At 41.2% G+C, this 21,428-nt stretch overlaps 2 protein-coding genes across 2 annotated transcripts; both read right to left on the minus strand.

The window, feature by feature from the left end:
* Positions 1-13,104: 13,104 nt before the first annotated feature.
* On the minus strand, positions 13,105-17,042 carry msrb1b (methionine sulfoxide reductase B1b). The gene is made up of 4 exons (XM_035997803.1): positions 16,844-17,042; positions 15,923-16,065; positions 15,666-15,783; positions 13,105-13,861 (listed from the first exon to the last, which is right to left on the minus strand). The coding sequence occupies exons 1-4, from the start codon at positions 16,896-16,898 to the stop codon at positions 13,845-13,847; spliced, it is 333 nt and encodes a 110-aa protein (XP_035853696.1). The 5' UTR covers positions 16,899-17,042; the 3' UTR covers positions 13,105-13,844.
* A 1,948-nt stretch (positions 17,043-18,990) lies between these two features.
* Positions 18,991-21,428, minus strand: neurl2 (neuralized E3 ubiquitin protein ligase 2). Its single transcript, XM_031291228.2, has 2 exons — positions 20,433-21,428; positions 18,991-19,622 (listed from the first exon to the last, which is right to left on the minus strand). Exons 1-2 carry the CDS (start codon positions 21,217-21,219, stop codon positions 19,507-19,509), a joined length of 903 nt encoding a protein of 300 aa, XP_031147088.1. The 5' UTR covers positions 21,220-21,428; the 3' UTR covers positions 18,991-19,506.

The following is a 21,428-nucleotide window of genomic DNA, read 5'->3' on the forward strand; positions in this document are numbered from 1 at the left end:
GCGAGGCAGACAAAACAACATGGAGAGAAATCAGCTTATCTCCTGACATCTGACATCTCTGTTGCTACAAGATCGAGAGAACGGGTGAAACCAAATGTTACATTCAGTGAGATGACGGGTCGTTTGGGAAAGGGTATACCTGTGTTTCGCTAATATGACAAGGTTCAAAAGTTATATTTTCTTCTCTTTTCTTTTCTTTCTTTTCAAACAAAGATTCAAGAGACTTCTGTTTACAAGTGGTCAAAGGCTTTCAAAATGTCCACTTTTCAGGAACTGTGTGCATGTTTGAGGCTGTTGAGTTTGAAAAGGTTGCGTGCGCCAAAAGCTTTTAAAAGTCCTTCAATTAATAAAAACACAACTATTTCTAAAACGGGAATTGCAAAGGCCTTTATCTGACTGCGTTACCAGGAACTGATCCTTATCTGCAGGAGCAGGTGGTACATTTTTCAAGTAGTTCAGTGTTTCAAATCTCACTCTCTATTCTTGAAACTAATCCAGGGAAGACGGGTAAAAGAAAGATCGTTTTGGTACGTGTGGACGTGGCCTCAATCACACAGGTAGTCTGGCTCTATCCAGAGGCAAACCCCCCCCCGCCCCCCCAAAAAAAACATCCCTTTATAAAACCACAAATTGGCCTGCTCCCCTAGATGGAATGTGTCTCACACACACACAGAGAAACATGTCCGAGTCTCAGCAAGAAAGCTAATAAATGTATTTCATAAACTAGTCCTTGACCTGAAAACCCTTCTCTTAAAGTTGGACAAAAACAAGTTAGGTCATCAAACAGCCAAGATCTAAACACAGGAGTGGAGTTACAGCCAAGGTGACGTCAGGCTCTTTTAATGACAGCAGAGCTATCAGCTGATCTGTGCTGCACTTCACAGCAGTAAGCAATCAGCTTCCTTGATAGCTTATCTGACAGCTGTAACTCACGGTAATAAGGCCACCATGTAAAATGTGCTGATCAGCACTCCACTATACTCCCAGGTTATGTGAGTACAGTACACGTGTGTATGTGTGTGTGTGTGTGTGTGTGTGTGTGTGTGTGTGTGTGTGTGTGTGTGTGTGTGTGTGTGTTCTTGCGTGCAGGCATCCCCTCATTGACCTTCCATTTTCCTCTGCATCAAATTCAAACATTTAGCCAAGAATCTTGGATTGCACGCTACAGCTCCTGTGCGATTTACTGCACCGTGTATAGAGGATTTCCAAAACCATACGATTCCATGATCTACAGTCATGATGTCATTCATGCAACAAAAACTGGCCTATAATCATTCTGGTCCCTTCTTCTCTCTGCTATGAAACTCCACAGAGGAGGATGATATATCAGATACTGGATGCGGCTGTAAATATAGACGCACACACAGACACACAGCGCTGGTAGACCGTCTGATAGGTACTTGCAGAACCCAAGGACAGAACAAATAACTAATGCCAACATCGGCCTCTGATACGGCGACTGTGTAGATGCCGAGCTTTTGAAAGTTCTAACTTTCAAAAGCTATAACTTAAAGATTCGTCAACATGTCGTAGAATCCTCCATTTGATTTTATTTATTTTTTGACAATTTAAGCTATGGAAATCAATGGACTGTGGAGCACGAAGGGCTTCGGGAAAACTCTGAAAACTAGTAAGATCTTCAGCAGTCTCACCACAGGATTATACCTCTATGAGCCTGAGCCTGACCCACTGAAAGAGACAGGCAGCCTAAACAAACACGACCCCCTTTAACCACACAAACACACACACACACACACACACGCACACGCACGCACACACACACACACACACACACACACACACACACACACACACACACACACACACACACACGCGCCTGCTTTCAGAGCGTATCACAGTTCCTAGGTCTGCAGCTGAGGCCAAGAGAAAAGCTCCTGATTAAATAGTTTGGGAGCGTGCGTCGCTCAGCAGCTTTGAAGCCAGTCGCTGTGTTCGGCTGTTATCTGCTCTCGGGACTGAAGATAACGCAGTTAGACAGAGCTCAGAGACGGTGTTTACAAACAGTCCGCAAGGCTGTCAGGAGGTATCCACGGTGATGCAGAAATGTGGCTGAGCAGAAGGCAAACCAGACGGTGATGGCTGGGCAGATGTAGCTTTAAGCCAGGATGTGCTTCTACCTGCTGCTGCCAGACACGACATAAATCACTTTGTGTAAACTTTGAATCGGCTCGTAGCTGTCCCTGTTTTGCATTTGATGTCTGTTAACGCAAGTTACGTAGAGACCTATTTTCTCACTATATTTCACCGATTTTACGACGTCTCTGAAGTTTCTTCTTTACCCCAATTGAGGTTAATAGAACTTAATTTCTGTGGCTCAAAGTATTAAAAAATGACATTTACAAACTCAAACAGTGGGTGGCCTCCGCGTTAGGCTGCATGCACACCAAATCCGGCGATTATTGCAGGGTTGTGCGGTGGTGTGGGAGTGTCACTTGGCCTTTTAGTGTCACCATTTTGTTCCCCACTTCATTGTGTTTTGCCTGATCATAGGTTACGTCATTGGCCACCGCAGCCTGACGTCGGGTTTTGTTTCTCCAAAAGTGGATTCTGTTTCTACTTTCAGCATCCCCTGCGATCCCCACCACCATGGCCTAAACGCATATCCACATTCAAATGAATAGGAAGACTGGGATTTTTGCAGCAACGCCTGATTTGGTGTGAATGCAGCCTTACAGCTGGAACACACCGCACGCGTAGCGTAGATACGTGCCTGATCGTCACGATCGGTTCTCTCTCTCTCTCTCTCTCTCATAGAAAGAGACAAAAAAACTGAAACTGTGGTAATTGTAGCCTATATGCGTTTGTGTGTGTGTGTCTCTCTCTCTGTCCATCCGTTGGTCTCTCTCTCCTTCTGTGCCTGATTGTGTGTTTCGCTGTGAGAAGTCAAGACAGCCAAAATCACCATAAACCTGGCTGTTTTATTTTGAAATGTGTTTATTTTGGTAAAATATCCGGCTGCACTGTGGTCTTCCTGTATGTGATTACCTACCTGGCTTGACACATATGGTCGCGTATCACGCAAGAAATAGAGGAGACACCGAAACTATCGCTGAAGCGCGCGGGCCTACGCGGACGCTATGCGGACGCTACGCGCCCGGACAGATTGGATAACCTGGGCGCCGAAATAAAAATAGCTGCGCTGCGCTACGCTGCTATACGCGACACTTAAACGTGGGGTATACTTGCCGCAGCCAGGCTGTCGAGCGCCAGTGTGACGTCATTGGAGCGCCGTAACTATTTATACTTGCGCTGGTGGTCGCGACACTAGTTGCAGTCTTCTCCTGAACAGAGGTGGCGCTAATGAGGAAAGCCTACCGACTTTGCTATTTCTACGGACTAGAAGAAAAGAAAAAGGTAAACAACGGCAGAACTGGCAGCAGCATTGACGTCAATGCTTTGATTTGATTCGATGACCTACTTCATCGGATCGAGCCTTTCATTCACCATAAAAGAACTCATCTTAACCCAGTAAGTTTACAAGAGAGACTTGCAGTCACTCTGAGAGTCCTGGCATCCGGTTACCCTCGAGCTCGTTCATGCTTCCTGTTTCTGCTTTGTCGCGCGCCGCTGAAAAAAATAAGAGTGGCACCAATGTAACGTCAAAATAACGTAGATCTTGCTGGCGCGCCAGGATTTTGAGTGCGCGACCAGAGGGCACACGTGCGGTGTGTTCCAGCTGTTAAGGTGTCAATCATAAACCCCACTCTGGTAACTACACTATTGGTTTTGTAACTCTCGAGTATGGTCATTTGGGATTATGCTAATAGACATGGCTGGATGACACTTCGTACTAACTAGTTTGTGTCAAGCACACCTGGATATACAGTAGTGTGGTGGCTTAGAGCCTAGAGCATTGTAGCCTATAAAGACACATGTATAACATTTAAGACTAACACTGTTTACACAAGCAGAGTCATTGTGAGAAATAAAGGCAATAAGTCAGTAAGTCCCTTGTTGCTTTCTAACTCAAATCCCATCTATAGCTAAAAGGTGTCGATACCTCGCTGTCTGTGGCGCCCGTTAACTGGCTTATTGAGCGGCAGCTCAATGCTCTGGCTCTCCGAATATGATGCATGGCGATGCGTGCGTGGGGCCTGCAGGGACACGAGAGATGCCGCTGACACTGGGGACACACAGCAGACCTGGCGAGCTAGGTGCTGCAATCTACAGGCACCACATGTCAGGACATCAAGATAGATGGTCGATATTTGCTCTGTGTCCAGAGGACGCATAATTTAGCCCAGATGTTAAGTGACTCTTGTCCCACTGATGGACTGGTTACTTGTCTGCGGGATGATGGTGGTTGCAGACCACACAATCCTCACACATCAGAAAAGGATGACAGAACACACTTTTCAGACGAATTAACAATTAAATTTGTTTTTGTTTTTAAAAAAAACCCAATTATTGTACTAAAGTCAAGGCTAGCACTGCCTGAACACTGTAAAGAAACAGCTACTGATGAGTGACCTTGCAAGTAGGGGCTATTTTTTCTCTTAAATTGCCAATAACATCAACAGTTCAGGTGTCTGAATCTTTGGAGATTTTACACATGTAGGTCAGTTTACTCATCATTTGGAATACTACTACTAACTCTAACCCCAAACACATGGAGAGAAAAGAACATACAACAAAGGCCCCAGGCTGGAATCAAACCAAGGACGTTGTGGCTGTGCGAAGTGGAAGGAGCTATTTTGGGTGCCCCTGGTTCCCGGAAGTAAAAGTCCAATTCGTTTTTTGTTTTTTTTCCATAGACAGTTTTATGGGACTCACATGTGGAGCTCTTCTACGGCATGAAAGTCTCCCAGTTAAATCATATATATATATATGCAATATTAACAACTGGTTAGAAATGATCTGGTTCTATGATTAAAAAAATCAAAGGTACAAGCTTGAGCAAAGTTGAGAAGTTAATTCTGACTCCCAAAGTGCAAGAAACATCCAATCACAGAGCTTATATTTCTGTCACATGCAGGGACGTGCACAGTGGAAAAAAGGCAATTCCCCCCCCCCCCCCCCCTTTCAAAGATGGAGCCATTCTATAATGTAGCTTTAAATTAAGAATACTATTGTCCGCAGCATCTATCTTTCTCTTTATCACACTTTTACTGACGTGGCCCTTTTATTGGAAAACTCACCACCCTCATTATGTACCTGTTTCATTTGTTGTGCGATGCTCCACATGCTCTCCCTCCCTCTCTGGTCTGGAGCCCTGTGGTAGGGCCTCATCTTGAATAGACATTTTAGAATCTAAATTAAGCAACATACAGTACTATACTGTACTTTTCACTGCTAAAAAACGCACTGACAAGACACACTGAAACTAGTGCGCCCAGTTGATTTGTCATAAACTGTGGCTCCACTCAATGATTCTGGTTGAGATAACTATTGTTATTGTTAGGGCTGCAACTAACGATTATTTTAATAATCGATTAATCTGTCGATTATTTTTTCGATTAATCGATGAATCGGATAAAAAAAACAAAAAACAAAACAACATTAACTTACATCAACTCAATACATACTTACATGTATGTTGTTTTAGTTAATAGTTGTGTAAAGGTTATACCCAAAGAGCAGATACAGACCCCCCCCCCCCACACACACACACACACACACACACACACACACACACACACACTTGAAGCTTATTCATTAAATTATTACCATCATTGTAGTAAGTGCGAGTTAAGTTCATTTGTACACCACATTTAAACACAGCTTAAGATGACTAAGTGCTATAAAAGAACTTTAAAATGAAATTAAAAAGTACAACACACACAAATATATACGTCAACAATAACTGATATGGGACAAAGCACAGAATATATACATGACAATAGATTGAAAAATGAATGGGCCAAAAAAGGCGAGTGAATAAAAACGTGTCTTTAGTCCTGCCTGCTTTACTACTGTTATTAACGAGCTAACGCTAGCTTGTCATGCTTGTCAAGCTGGATAACGAGTAAACACCACACCAGCACCAGAAGAGGGTTACGTTCCTCACTTCAAAACGGAACAAAAGTAGGATTCTGTAGTGACTTTACCCTGCTGTTGAACTCCCTTCCTCCTCATCAAGGACTCCAACATGTTTACGTTTTAGGTGCTGAATCATCACCGTGGTGCGCCCGTGCCATGCCGTGTCGCTTTTGCTTATCTTGCAATTAACATGTTTTTGATTTATTTAGTGTGAATGCTCCCACACCTTGGATGACTTAGGTCGTACTGATTTCTCTGCCTCCGCCGTGTGTTTCAGAACAACGTTAAGGGTCTCTCTCCGTATTTCCTCTACCCCCGCTCTGCTCTTTTTCTTTTCTTTCGCTCAGCGCCACTCCGCACGGCACTCAACTCAATTGCTTTTATTTCCGCGACTGAGTGGCGTGTCGCAACGAATCGATAATGAAATTCATGCCAACTTTTTTAATAATCGAATTTTATCGATTTTATCGATTCGTTGTTGCAGCCCTAGTTATTGTTACTAATATTTATAATATTTATGTTTATATATATATATATATATATATATATATATATATTTATATTAAAGAACAATTACAACTTGACTACAGCTAATAAAAAAGAAGACGGCTATTCAAACAGGCTTTTAGTTAGACAAGAGCTTTTATGGCTGTCTGATTTTATGTACCTATGTTTTCCTTGTATTCTTATGTCTTCTATTTATCATATTCCAATTTTGTAAAGCACTTTGTGATTTTTATCTGTGAAAAGTGCTATATAAATAACTTTACTTACTTAAGTATTTTACTCGATCCCCAGTTTCTCAAATGCTCTGTGAACTGGAACTTTTGGGGTTCGCCCAATACATAAAATAACTAATTCACAATGCTATGGACAGACACAATGTACTGTGCATTTATTATTGAATGAAACATTTGTTTTTAATGAGTCTACTCTAACTTAAAGAAAATACTTCTGATAAAATAGGCCTGCTTCACATTAAATGTATAATGTAGGATGGTTGCTTGACATTATCAAATGCTTCACCTGCAGCTGGCCTGCTGACAGTTTTAATCCAGCTCTGCAAAGCTGCTACTTTAAGCTTTCTCTCACTTCTTCAGTCGTCTTTGTTGTGAAGGCATACTTAAGCACACACAACTAACATTAGGCTATATATTTATTTAAAAAAATGCAAAGCTTATTACATTAACCAATTGGGACATTAATGTATAATCTCATAACAAAATAAGCGACATCTATCAGCTTTCACTAACGTTACATCTGCTTGTTGGTTGAAAATTCTCGTTAAATATTGACTGTAAACAATGTTTAATCTAGCATGATTCAATAGGCCAATCCGATCCCATCCCTGAGCCCCTCTTCCCTACGAGCGCACACTAATGTAAGTTAATGGACGTAACGTGCATGGCTACGTTAGCCTGCTGCTGCTACTGTCATTAGCTTTAGTTGATAACGTAGCATTATACGTTAATATTGCAATGCTACACGACGTGATGCAAACGTTACAAGCTGAAGCTGCACATTATTCGATGCTCAATCGGACCAACTACTTGGTCGGAAAGCGGCAAAATATGTTGTAATTGACATTTTTGATGTATTTTGTCTCTCAACCTGTTATGTCCTACATTCCCCAGGCCTCAATTTGCTTTCACTCAAAGATATGTGATGTAAAGGCAATGTTCACAAAGGCAATTATATTCTGCTTAGCTTCTGTGGGCAGCCAACTAGTGTTTTAACAGCAGGTTGTGTCTGCCGCTTTCTGACCAAGTAGGTACAGGAACGTAGTTATAGGAAAAGTCCACTTCTAAACAGATCTACTAACTACTCTCCCCCAAAACCGTTTTTTCCATTTGCATTCGCACTGGCCAAGTGGCCATAGGGACTAATAGGAGGGGTAAGGGAGTGATGCAAGCACAGCAACATCTATATAGCGTTAAAATCTGAAAACAAATTTTTGCCTACACCAAAAAAAGTATGAACTAAATACTAAATCTAATGTATATAGCATATTTGTCATAATTTAAACAAGTCTCCCAAAGAGAAACAAGTATCTCTCTCTCCCCCGCCTCTGCCTGCTGCGCTGTGGACGTGTGTGTGTGTGTGTGTGTGTGTGTGTGTGTGTGTGTGTGTGTGTGTGTGTGTGTGTGTGTGTGTGTGTGTGACGGCTGGCCAGCCACAGGACACACTTGTGGACAGTTAACCACAGGTTCCCGTTAATCTTATGATGGACATGTGTTGTGATATTTAAACAAACGAACCGTCAACGGCGAAATAAAAGCCTCTTATTTACGAGAGCGGTCTGAGAAACCTCCAGCTTACAGCGGGGTCTCTGAGCATAACTGGCCGAGCAACGAGCTAGCGGCCGGGGCAGGCTGGCTGTCGCCTCACTTCATGGAGCTTCTCAACTCCGAAAACTTTGAAGCAAATTGTCAATTCGGCATCAATTTTCGCAAGACTGCCTATATTTATTTATTTCTATATTTGAAATCTAAACAGTTAATTTCTCGCCTAAAACGTTGCCAGAAGTGAAATCAGTGATGAATAAGATGGCGAAAATTGTTAAAATTGTCCCGTTGTTGGTCTGTCTGTACCGGAAACCCGACCCTCGTTGACCTAGGTTCATATGCTGAAAAGGGAAAAGAGAAAAGACCCTGCCCTGAAGTAGGAGCTGAAAGAGTTACAGGAACTGTGGCCAGAGGAACTTAAAAATCCCCAAATTGGTCAAGTCGGAACACGAGAAAAAAAGGGTTCTAGGAATTTTATGTTCTAGGAACTGCAAAAATCCCTCTGGTCGGAAAGCGGCTGACATATCTACCGAAATAAGATGTCTTCCTGTTAAGACATTCAAAGGCCCATTAACCGTTGCTGAGGGTTGGTGAGGGAGTGGTGGCCATTTCATAATAACACCAATAACCTGCTTAACCAGGTTAGATTCTGTATAATACTTCTGAAAAAGGAGATTAGACTAGTCTTCCTGTTGGACAGGATACCACTAACATGCCCTGATGCTGGTGTGGTAAAGCTTTCAGTGTGTAGCAGTTGCCCCTATGAGTAGGCATATACATGAATGTTTAATGGTTTAATCTTAATCTAGATCTAGAGAATAGTGCTCCACTGTCCCATAACAAAACCATTGTCTGTGTGTGTGTGTGTGTGTGTGTGTGTGTGTGTGTGTTTTGGCACGACATCCTGCTCTAATATGCCTTAATAACCATGATGTCACCCACCTGTTTTTTGGCTCCGGGGCCGTGATGACTGATGGGACAATTTTGAATAATCATCTTATCTGATCAGGAGCTCATGAGCTGAAACCCAAAGAAATTACAAACCATAAATGTGAAAAGTCGTCTATTCCGAAATACCCCGGGGGTTTATCCACTTTGGGGATAATGGTACACCAGAGGGTTTTCCATCAGTTTCTCTAAAATAATGTTTATCAAGTCTGAAAAAGTGTTTGTTTTGTAGACCAAAGCATTTACTTTCGTAGAGTACACTAATTTGGTTTCATTTACCCTTTCAATCATTTTGTGTAAAGGGGGACTTCCACCTGAACTGTTCACTTTTAATGGAAGATTCACCTGTACAGCTGAGAAAAGGAAAGGTGTGGGTCCTTGAATGCAACAGTGCAATGAAAATGACCTTTAAGAAGATGCAGCTGTCCTCTGATTACCCTTTCTTTTTATAACATTGTGTATATAGCTCTTTCCTGCCTATACTCAAACATTTCCCCCCATTGAATCAAACATTAACCCCGCTTTAAAACGTCTCAGGGCAGCTGGGTTAATGCAGTGCCCATGTGACCCGGCAGCGTACTGTCTGCCCTCTGCGGAGATTCCCCATTAACCTCAATTTCAGCGGTACAAAAAAAGGTGTCTTGAATTTACACTGCATTGACAAAAAAGACCTCTCTTCTGTAGATTTTTTTCATTCCATCAAGGGAAAACACAATGTGAAACCCAACATGCTGCTGAAAATAAATATGAGTCATGCAGTGGGTAATGTCAGTGACGAGAAAATATCACTGATGTATTTGTTTCGTAGTTCAGCATAAAATGCACGGAGGAAGCATTTTATGAACCGCATCTCCGTGCAAATCAGTTGGTAGTCAACATATTTATGGTCCTGACACATGCCACTTTGTTATTGCCAAAACAGTGGTTTTCTGGGAAATAGAATTATAAAGCACTTGACAGTAAGGTGACTATAATTTACCTACATCAACCTGAAAGGAAAAACAATTAAGCACAGTCTCAAGGTGTGTTTTCTTTACCCCGAGGATAACATTATTTCATAAAAAATATAGCCAGGTGTCAAGTCAGGCAAAGAAAGAAAGAAAAGGAAAACCATTTGAAGGAAGGTTCAGTCTCTGAATACAGCAACAGGTTTTAATCATAGTGGCATGAATGAATCTTCACAAAAGTACAGAGCTGAGAGGAGAAAGTAGAGACTGGCGGGAAATAACTGAAAGAACAATAACATGCACACACACACACACACACACACACACACACACACACACACACACACAAACACGCACGCACGCACACACACACACACACACACACACACACACACACGGTCATGTTGCTAGCTAGCTTACAGCTAACATCGGTACAGTTGGAAAGCTAATGTGGGAAGCATGGTTGAAGTAACCTAGCATAAATGACGAGTGCTATTCCCTAGCTCAATATTGTTTTAAAATGACACATTAAGGAGACATTTTAAAGGGTTTTATGTTGTCAGCAATGTTTTTTTTTTCTCAAATTTGCGGCGCAAGACATTTTTCTTGACTTAAGATATCAATATTTCCACAGTGGCTGAATGTATTGTAAAGGACTGTGTTTAACTCTTCCCTGCTTATTATTTAACTGTTCCCTGCTTATTGAGGGACATTACCATATTTTTACCATTCAAACTACATTTAAAAAGACCATCTCCCTTTGTTCTTTTGCAATTTAAACTGTGAAGATAGCCCTTACCAATCTCACAATGTCAGGTTATATCAAGTACAGACCCTAGGAACATAGGACCCTAGGAACATGGGGACGACCCCATAACGGACATGTTAAAATCAAAAACATCAAAATTACCACCGGAATGCAGCAAACCTCACGCAGACCGATGTAATAACAGTGCAAGATGATCCAAGGGTTGTTTCTTTTATTTAATTGGAGTTCACCTCACTTATCAGACGTAGCAATCACATTCTCATCTCCCTGTATTTGTTTTATGCTTATCAGACATAGACACTCTTGCACAGTTTGACGGGCAGAGGACTACACAACCACTGCCAAGGCTGTGGGTTAGATTACTAGCGGGACCACCTAGCTCAAACTGCACGCACTCCCAGTAGCCTACAGTAAGGAAGCTTGGGTAAAAACATCCACCAAATGTTAAAAGAATAAACTGCTGAGCGTTTGCCTGCCAAGACAACATAAGAGGAAATTTACTCAGCCATAACAAGCTCAATGCAAGGTCAGGCTTCTCCACCACACTGAGGGCTGAAATTCATTTTGAGTACCTTTGGCAGCGCTTGCAGAAGCGCAGTTAGATGGATGTGGAGTGGTACTCCAGAATATTCAAATTGTTGATGATGAGAGTTCAACGACATCTACGACTGTTATGATGACCTCTCATAATTGCACACTACAAGAAGTGATGTTTTGAAAGAAAATAAGCTTCAAACTTTACTTGTCTGTGGTGAGACCATGAGACCAATAAAATAGAGGACAGTGTGTGTCTTTTTGTTTGTATTTCGGCGTGTGTGAATGCTGTATGCAGTGTGTAAGAGATCAACCCATGTCATAACATAAGGTGAAAAGAGACTTGTGAGATGTGTGTGACATTCAAGAGCAATGTGTTGATTGGCACACACGTCTGTCTGTGTGTGTGTGTGTGTGTGTGTGTGTGTGTGTTGTGCGTGTGTGCTTCCTTTGTAATGACAGCCCTCATTCTTTCACCAGGCAGCCAGCCTACTTTTCTGAACCTCATGGTCTTTGCCAACCCCTGGGGCCAGGGAATATGGCCTGCAGCTGGGCCACAGAGAGAGCCTAAGCCCCTGTTATAGGCCTGCACAATTCGGGGAAAAATATGAATCACAATTTTTTAGCTTAGAATTGATATCACAATTAGTGTAATGTTTATTGCACACATGAACCATGACAAAACAAAACAAATTAGCAGTACCAAACATAGATTATTTTGGCACCTATTGCACATTGCGCATCACCACAAGCCTGTAAACATAGAGGCTTCAATGAATAAAGAAAATAAAGTAAATAAAGTACATACTGGCCATTAGTACAGTAGGCTACCAAAAATAGTGACATATAACACATTGAACTAAATATGGCCCTGATACAGGCTCTATCTGAACTCCTTGAACATGTCTTTATATAATTAAAACATGTTAATGTCAATGTCAAATGCTTTCAATAAATTAATTGAAGAAGAAAAACAAAATTAAATAAAAAAAAATCAATAAAAAAAAAAGTCGTAGTCATTTAAAAATTAAATCGTGAACAGGGGTCAATCAAGATCGCGATTTTATAACAATTTATCGTGCAGGCCTACCCTGTTAGCTACTGAAACAACCAACATTCATAATTAATGCAAGACAACAAACATATAAATACATACAGCTTGTGTTCATATCAAGCAAGCTTTTACATGTGCTGGTAGTAGGCTACACCACAGATAGTATCACTAACTGTATATGGTTAACATCAGACTAACTGGAGAGGATTGAATGGGATCCAGCAGGATGACAGCTCCATCTACAGGTCCGTCTGGGGAACAAGAAAAATGGTCCCTTATATTTTGGTATTAGGTTATAATTACTGTTAGAGTAGCATTTTACTGTTATAGTAGACCCTGACATTAATAATTAATCATACTGTTGGTAACAAAGACTTGTTTAATCTACAACAATGCATCATGCTTTAAACGTTCATATATGTTTGGAATGTAAAACATATATTTCCCTCTGAATTGGATTGAATTAGAAGTTTAAAGCAGCATAACATAGAAGTACTCAAGTATTTTACAAGGTTAAGTAGACTTGAGGTTACCCCGCCGCAAATAAAAAACAAAAGACAAGAGAAAATCTATCAAACTATAATTTACTGTTTGTTCTTTCATGTGAGCATCAATATCCTGTATGGAGCATACATGTGCAAAATGTGCGTTTGTCCACGAAACTCTTGACTCTAATGTGAGCTTTTCAAAATAAAATGCAAATGTACAAAAGTTCTGAGACATTGACTACTTTTGCATTTTCGTATCTGTTCATGTACACTGGCTTAGAGTAAACAAAAAAGGAGGGAACATGCTGATTAAAACAGTTAGTTATTAGTTTCTTTGCTGTTGCATCATCTTAAAATAAACATACAAAACAGATCATCAGAAGAGCAGACTGACTAAAAAATGTGAAATTCTTCAGTGCATAGATAATATGGTTACATTTGCCCTTGGGAAGTAAATAGGAGTAAAGGATAACAGCAATATAATGTAAAAATCAACAGAAACAAAAACCTAATTCCTTGCTAAAATGATGTGAATCTACTTATATAAGATATAAGATCAAGAAAATCATAACCACAGAGTTAAGATGTTTTAAAATATGAGGTATTCCAGGAATGTAACATTTGTTTTTATGTAAAGGAATATTTGCAGAGGTGTGGTCCTGTCACAGTGTCACAGGCTGGTCAAAGATTCCTCAGTGGACAGGATGTCCCTGTCAGGCCTTTGCCCCGTCCACGTCACGCACTGACCCGACCTGTTCACTGGTCCTGGACTGAGCAGCAGATACAGCAGCTGGAGTCAAAACTCATATACCTCGCTCTTTACTGCTTGTCCTTGCCTGGGAGAGAGACAAATGAGAAACATACTTATGTGAAGCCAGGAAAATGTTGATTCCCAATTACACAAAAACTTGCTATCAGTCAAGCAGTACAAAAATAGATGAATGTGTAGTGTTAGCAGAACGTTGCATTCATGGTGAGTGGACAAATTGGAAAAGAGAGACACAAACTTTTCTTAGTTAAAGGAGAATTCCGGCCAATTTTTACATTAATCTTGATCGCTATAAATATGCGAGTACAGTCGATAGAGAAAGTATGCTCAGATGTCACAAATATAGAATATAATGGAAAGTTTCTGAACACGTTTACTTAAGCTTACTTTAAATATTCTGCTGATTATTATTATTAATAATAGGATTTCATAGAAAAACATTTGATCTGCTTCTAAAATATCATGTAGTGGTCAGTGACAAAAACAAAAAAATCTCCCTCTAGTCAAGTCATTTTACTCTGGAAGAAGTTGTACTTTCTTATAAAAAGGTAAACACATCTGCCATTGTAGGAGAAATAGTTCAACGTTTTCAATGCAAATCCACTTTTATCAAAAGAATAAGAACCGAAACCTTCTTTTTTTATATACTTCTGGTGCAATTATCCACCTTGTAATAATATTGATAATCATCCTATAATATACTACAGTATATACCACTATGAAAGTGGCCATTCCGCATAATGAGTACTTTTACCTTTGTTACTTTAAGTACATTATGCTGTTAATACTTACTGTATTTTTACTTCAGTACGCTGTTGAATGAAGGACTTTTTTTACTTGTAATGGAATATTTTTACACAGATGTATTCATACTTTTACTGAATACTCCATCCACACCTACTAAAATGTCAGTGAACTTATATCTTTTACTTTACCCTCTGCCCCGAAGGCTAGCGTTATAAGCTAATCACCGGTTTGCGCTAGCTTGTTTCAAACTAGAGACACATTCGATTAGCATTAAAACATATCCCAGAGAATGGTCGACTCTGTACACATATGTTATTAACCCATAGGTTTATTTTGCACCGGAATTGTCCGTTAAATCACACAAAAACACTTTTTCACTTGCTCCCAGTCATATTTAGCCATGTATTTTGATATTTGGTTTTAAGGCCTCTGCCCCAGAGAAATGGAGGTGAATGGAATTCCATTTATGCTTTCTGCACACAAAAAAACACACCCTCAAAATAGAATAGAATCCCTTTATTGTCATTGCACAACGAAAGTATGTAGCAATGCTGACAGTGCATTTACACGTTTCGAAAAAAGAATTAAAAATAGAGAAAAATCAAAATATATTTAAAAAAAATATGTATTTGCTGTGATCTATAAAAACAGTATAATAGCTGGGAAATTGCACTTCTGTATATTGCACATTTGCTGAATTGTAGTGTAATGGTACCCTGGAAATCCAGAGTTCTCGCAAGAGCACAATTTGAATTTGCTCAGCGAGTCACTCTGGCATTGAGCTCATTAACTATGCCCTTGTAGCCAAGCTGCACCAATCACATCGGTGTATCTGATATAGAGGGCCAGAGGCGAGCTAAACAGATGACGACAGTTTAATCTACCAGTTAGCTCCGCTAGTAGCTAAGCGTATGGGGCTCTGGATACGTCACCCTGTGTATTGATGTGATTGGTCGTAGTGTTATCCAACTGCGTGCAGTGAGATTTTCAAATGCATGCTTGGTGCCGCCCCTCGAGTTGGGCCATTTTCATTTCTCAATGCCAGACCCTTAATCTTTCGGATTTGGGTCTGGATTTCCAGGGTAGTGTAATGGCACAATCGCTCATGTCTGTGTTCATCTTACCTTTGTTGGGGACAAACTTGAGCGAGTGACTGAATATTCAAAAGCGTGAGACTCCTTCCTCTGGGCCGTCATTTACAAACTCATGGCCTAGCCCACTGCCACACTTCCCACACAGAACCTGTGTACGTGAAACACAATCTCATCAACCTCCTGGGTCACGTGATGATGGAACATAAAAAGCAATAGGGTGAAATGTTTGATCCGTGTGCATGATGCAGCAGCAGCAGTAAATCAAAGAGGGCCCAGAAGACTCTGACCTTGTAGGCAGTGAGAGACTCCATCATCCTGGTGACGCTGTCCTCTGTGATGGTGTCAGTGAAAGCCGGCCAGGGAGACGAGTGGGCGAACTTGGACCGACTGGAGAACAGTGGATGGTTACACTTGGAGCACACGTACATACCTGCAGGGGACAGTGACTTATGATTAAGTCATCGCATTGTTGTTTCATTTCCAAGCTGAGAAACAAACTTAAAAAAAAAAAAAATGTAATTGTGCAATGAAGCTAAAGGTAAAACTGAGGAGGCCACAGCCATTATTAAAGGGATAACACAAAAACAACCTAATTAATTCATTGTTTTCTTATTTTTCTGTCACTTTGCTTCCCTTTCTTTGAAATGTTCAATACATATATATCAACTGACTAATCTGAGACTGAAAAATCACACTTTGGTTCAACAGCTGAAAACGTGTGTCAACACAAAGGCTATAATATGTGATGAGGGGGTCCCGAATTGCTTTATTTTAAGCAGTCACAAGACTGAAAAAAAAGGTTGGAAGCACTGTAATAAGGTCATTTTACTTAATTATAGTACAAGTTGATTTCAGTATGACACAAAAACACTGCTGTGTTTTACCACAATCATTAACAGCACCTTTATTATGATTATACTTACTACTATTTCGATTATAAACTCCCCTTAAATCTTACAAATCTGAAATATCATGGAATAATACAAAGTATGGCCAATAATGCCACACCACGTGCCCTTCCTCTCTACCCATCACTGTGATATTACACAATAGTTGAATAATAATAATTGTCCATTGAAAGTGGTTCATCTGAAGGCAAACCTAGGCCGAACATAAAAAGGGAATGTTAATTGTGTCCTGTGTAATCCAGACTAAAAGGGAGGCAGGTTACATCACAGCACTGCTCTGAGCATTTAGCTCGTGCTTACCTGGTTTGAAATGATCCTTGTAGACCTCCCCGCCGGAGAAGTGACAGAAAGACATGCTGTTGTGTCTGCACGGATCAGCTGAAAGCCAAAATGACTCTCAATCGGATTCAGTGTTTCTTCCAACGGCAGTGCCAGATGATGTGACGCTCTTCTGTTTTTCTTCCTCTCGTGTGAAGAGATTTAACGGGAGCTCCGCCCACTGCAGTTACCTGCATCCACACTAGATGGCGGTGTCGGACAACAGGAGTGCACGTGGACGCACTGGGCTCTGTCTGGGCTCCATGGAGGCATTTTACTGGCCACAGCAGTAGTTCAGTCAAACACTGAATGGAAAGTTGACCCTAAAACAGATTTTCTACATGGCATCATCACCACAGTCTGTCACATTTGACATATCATGGGCGATTTTAGACCCTTTTTAGGGGGGCTCAAACCCCCCTAAAAAGGGTTATTTTTATTTTATACATTTTTGTGCTTCAAGTTAGAGCTTGCGAACTTGTCTGTTAGTGATAGAGGACAAACAATCACAGGTTCAAAGGGCTTGAAACAGGTTTAATATCCTGTGTGTCTGTAGCCGATGCTAAGCACCTGTAACCCAGTCAAGGAAAGGGTTAACAGAAATGTAGTTTGGGCCTATGGGAGGTGGTTGTGCCAGACTTTCACCTTTGGCTGAGTCTCTATGTAATCTGTCAGAGGGAGAGCAGGAGACGGTTGTGAAGTTTAACGTCGGTAGTCCCCGGAGAAGAAGTTGGTCATTTCATGGCGCAGATTAGAACCCAAATTGAAACGTAAGCAACTAAAGGCAAGGCACTGTATCCGTGTCCCATTCTCATTAGGGGCTGAGCTAAAGGTCTGATCCTAGACTCGCCCCTGGACATAGTCTCTAGCCTATACATTATACTTTGCACATTCGTGCATACACAGCTCTTAATTTTTAAAACAGACATATAGTACATATTTTTTTGTACAATATGTTTTTCATTTTTTTTTTATTGTTAAAGGTACACTGTGTAGTGTTTTAAGTATTTTATTAGCTAAAATCAATGTCTTCATTTATAAATATGTCCTCATTGGTGTAAAATTACCTCTGCCAATGATCTGACTTATCCTCGTAAACGAAGAATTTCTTATCTGTATTTACATTGGACGGGCAAGTCCAAGGAGGCTTCCATGTCGTTCCACCATTTTGAAAAACTATAATCGCCTACCTGTCCGGCTAATCCACAACGCGTTTTCATTCAGAGCCAGCGTCACGTGACTGAAACCAGCTGAAACGGAGAAGGAGATCAGTGAGAGGCGCTTGTCACTGCCCCGGCAAATTTGAAAGCCTGCACTGCACTTCAGTTCATAATGGAGGATCATACTTATGCCGAGCCACAGGAGAAGGGAATCCTCGTCACCAAAAAAGCGAAAAAGGAAATTAAAAAGGCAACGTGACACATAACGGCTACCGTAGTTGCAACACGCATTTGAAAGTATTTGCTTTTCTCTTTAGTTTTCTCTTACTGTGTTTATTGTAACACCAATACAAATTCCTTGTATGTGAAAACCTACGTAGCGTAAAAACCTGATTCTGAGTTAGGCGGAAGAGAATGCATGTTCAAATGGAAATGAATGAAATGAAAAGTATCAAAAGATCTCAAAGAAATAAGTCTGTTTTTCCTCTTAAGTCACCGTTTCATCTCACATTCTAACAACCGGGACTTTGCTTCGTTCATACACTATTTTGTAAAAACCCAAACTCAGGGGACATCCCAAAAAAAATGTCAATTTGGATTCTGTCGTGTTGAGGTTTTCTGATTTTTCAACTCCTGAGAAAATGTATCGGTGTGATCCCAGTAGACACATAAGACTGCAGTTATGCGTAATCTGAGGCGAAGCCATGCCCATTGCTACAACTTGGATGATTTATTTGTTAAATTATACAGATCGTTTAAAATCACAATACACACAGTAGACAATTACATGGCTCACTTTTTTTGTAAACTGGTGTTCATCAATATATCTTTTCATTATCATCATGTAACTTACAAGTAACGTGAACTCTGTTCTTGAGGAAGAGAAAGTAATGACAAATCATACCATAGTTCTTCCTAACACTTACACTGTGAGGAGAAAGAAGATGCACAATCACACGGAGAGACAACTTATGAAATAGTGTGAATTTATTTTAGTTAGCAGTTGCCATCTCAGAGAAATGATTCCAGCGTTATCAAGTATCTGGCAGGTATCAAGAGCATAACTGTCAAAACACTTTTAGCTTTGTTTTATAAATGAAACACAGACTTCCATCATACAAATAAATGTCCTTTTCATAGAAGAAATTGGGAAAATTTTCTTTATTATTATTTTACCTTCACTTTTAGGTTCATTAAGAGAAAGCCTCTCTTTTGCAGGATCACCCTTATCACATTCACAAAGTTACACATTCATACCCTTACACGAAGCTGCCCAGTACAACTACAGTCTGAGAAGCTCCACTGGAGCGGTTGGGGTTAGGGATCTTGCTCAAGGGCACCTCAGTGGTGCTGCTCTTTCACTTTCCCCACCCAGATTTTATCACGTTGGTCTGTGGATTGAACCGACGACCTCCCGGACACAAGCTCGCTTCTCTAACCTTTAGGCCACCACTGGAGTTTCTGTCCACTGCAGGTCTGTATCCTTTATTCATACTTGCAGTAGTGCTTCAGTGCCTCTGGCAGCTCCAGCCAGTCAATGGCCATCCTGTGGACAATGTGCTTCTGGATGGCCTTCCTACACAACGTCTGCAAGGATGAGACTGAAGCAACAGAGAACGGAGACAAAAAAACCCCCACAAAAGACTGGATTAGTAGAATAAAAGTACTGAAGAGAAATTATGAAGAAATATGCATTAAAAAAGCATGGATGGATGGACAGGTCCATTGGCCAGAATAAATTAAATAAAAGATAAAAAAGTTAATATTTCTTGTTGGAAAGCCAATCAAACGGCCACAAAACAATGCAAAACGACCACAAAGTGAGGTAAAGCGACCACAAAGAGTCTCAAAACTATTGCAAAGAGACACAAAGTGACTACAAAAGACTCAAAACAAATACAAAGAGATGCAAAATGAATACAAAGAGATGCAAAACAACTTTAAAGTTATAGTGCGTAGTTTCTGTCTCCCCCATGAAAAATTCTAAGTAATGACAACAAAACTGTCGCCGCATCCACATGATACAAAAAACATGATGGACTCTTCAGAAGAGGTGATTATCTTGCGTTTTTGCGTGGGAAAGTCGCTGGACGACACAATCTTCTGAACATAGCCATACTGAGAGATACATTGAGAGTTGTGTGGAGCTGATAATCTTAATTAGCTGTGTATCAACTCATTTGGCAACGGCTTGAATGTAACGGATGTTCATTAATATCAAAAAGTTACGCACTAAAGCTTTAAAGAGACTCAAACTGATCACAAAGAGGCCCAAAATGACTACAGGCACTCTAAGTCGTTTTTGTCTAGAGTGGATCACCTGCAAAATGTTACACAGTTACATGCCTGTGCCTGGGGCTCCCTTTGTTTTACAATCCACCTATGATTAAAAGTATCACTATGACACTTACATCCATACTCCACCTGGACGATTCGGACACACTTAGTAGCAGCAAAGACATCGACCACAGCATGGAGAGGCTGGGTGGAGGGGATCCCCTTTGCAGAAGCTCCCATGTCCTCACCGTTGATGACCATGTGCATATCAGCCAGGTCTTGCCCTTTAGGCACATACAGTACTCCTATTCGGCTGCGTCTGGCCGTGGGAGGCAGGCAGTTGGTCTTATACAAGTCATCCAAAATGTGGCTGTAGCGTCCGGGCCTGCTCCTACCCACCAGCTTGTCTCTGGGGATCCGAATATTTTCAATGTGCAAGTGAGAGTCAGTGAAGAAAGTCTTTGGTTTGTTGTTGTTGCCGCCTCCTCCTCTATCTCCCTCGCCTACAGCTCCATCTTCAACCTCGCCTCGCCCGAGCCTCCGGCCCCCAGCCAGTCCTCCGTCTCCAGCCTCTTGACCCCCTGCTCCAGAATCCTCTATGATCTTGTTGTGGTTGCGGGTGATGGCAAAAATCCAGCTATCCCCTGAGTCTGTCAGGTCTGGGATGGAGTATTCAGGTACCTCCTCTAAGCTCCTGGGGTCCTTGGCAGTCAGGCCAACTCGGAGGTGGCCGCACCAGCCCAGCTCCTTATCCTCGATCTCTATGAGAAAAATCTCCCCGGGCTTCAGAGGCCGTTTGCTGAAACACACACCATTTGCGAAGCTCTCCACCCGGGTGGCCTGGGTTCCTGAGTGGTCCAGTCTGACATTTGTACCATGGATCGGGTGGAATTCCATGAACTGATCAGGAAAGGGCTCCATTTTCAGTTGGATAGCTGTCAAAAAAAAACCCAGAACAAACAGGCTTACTGAAACTTGCCAATCAAATAGTCTTGCAGTGGTGTCGAAGTATTGCCGGCCAACACGTGGTCATCGTAGAGACACATCAACTTGCAATGCCACATGGAAATAATCCTGCTCTGCTTATCTGTGGGCCACTCAGGGAAGCTTCTGGTAGAAGGCTATTTTTA

Source organism: Sander lucioperca, chromosome 22, assembly GCF_008315115.2.
Source record: "Sander lucioperca isolate FBNREF2018 chromosome 22, SLUC_FBN_1.2, whole genome shotgun sequence".
Classification (NCBI taxonomy): Eukaryota; Metazoa; Chordata; class Actinopteri; order Perciformes; family Percidae; genus Sander; species Sander lucioperca.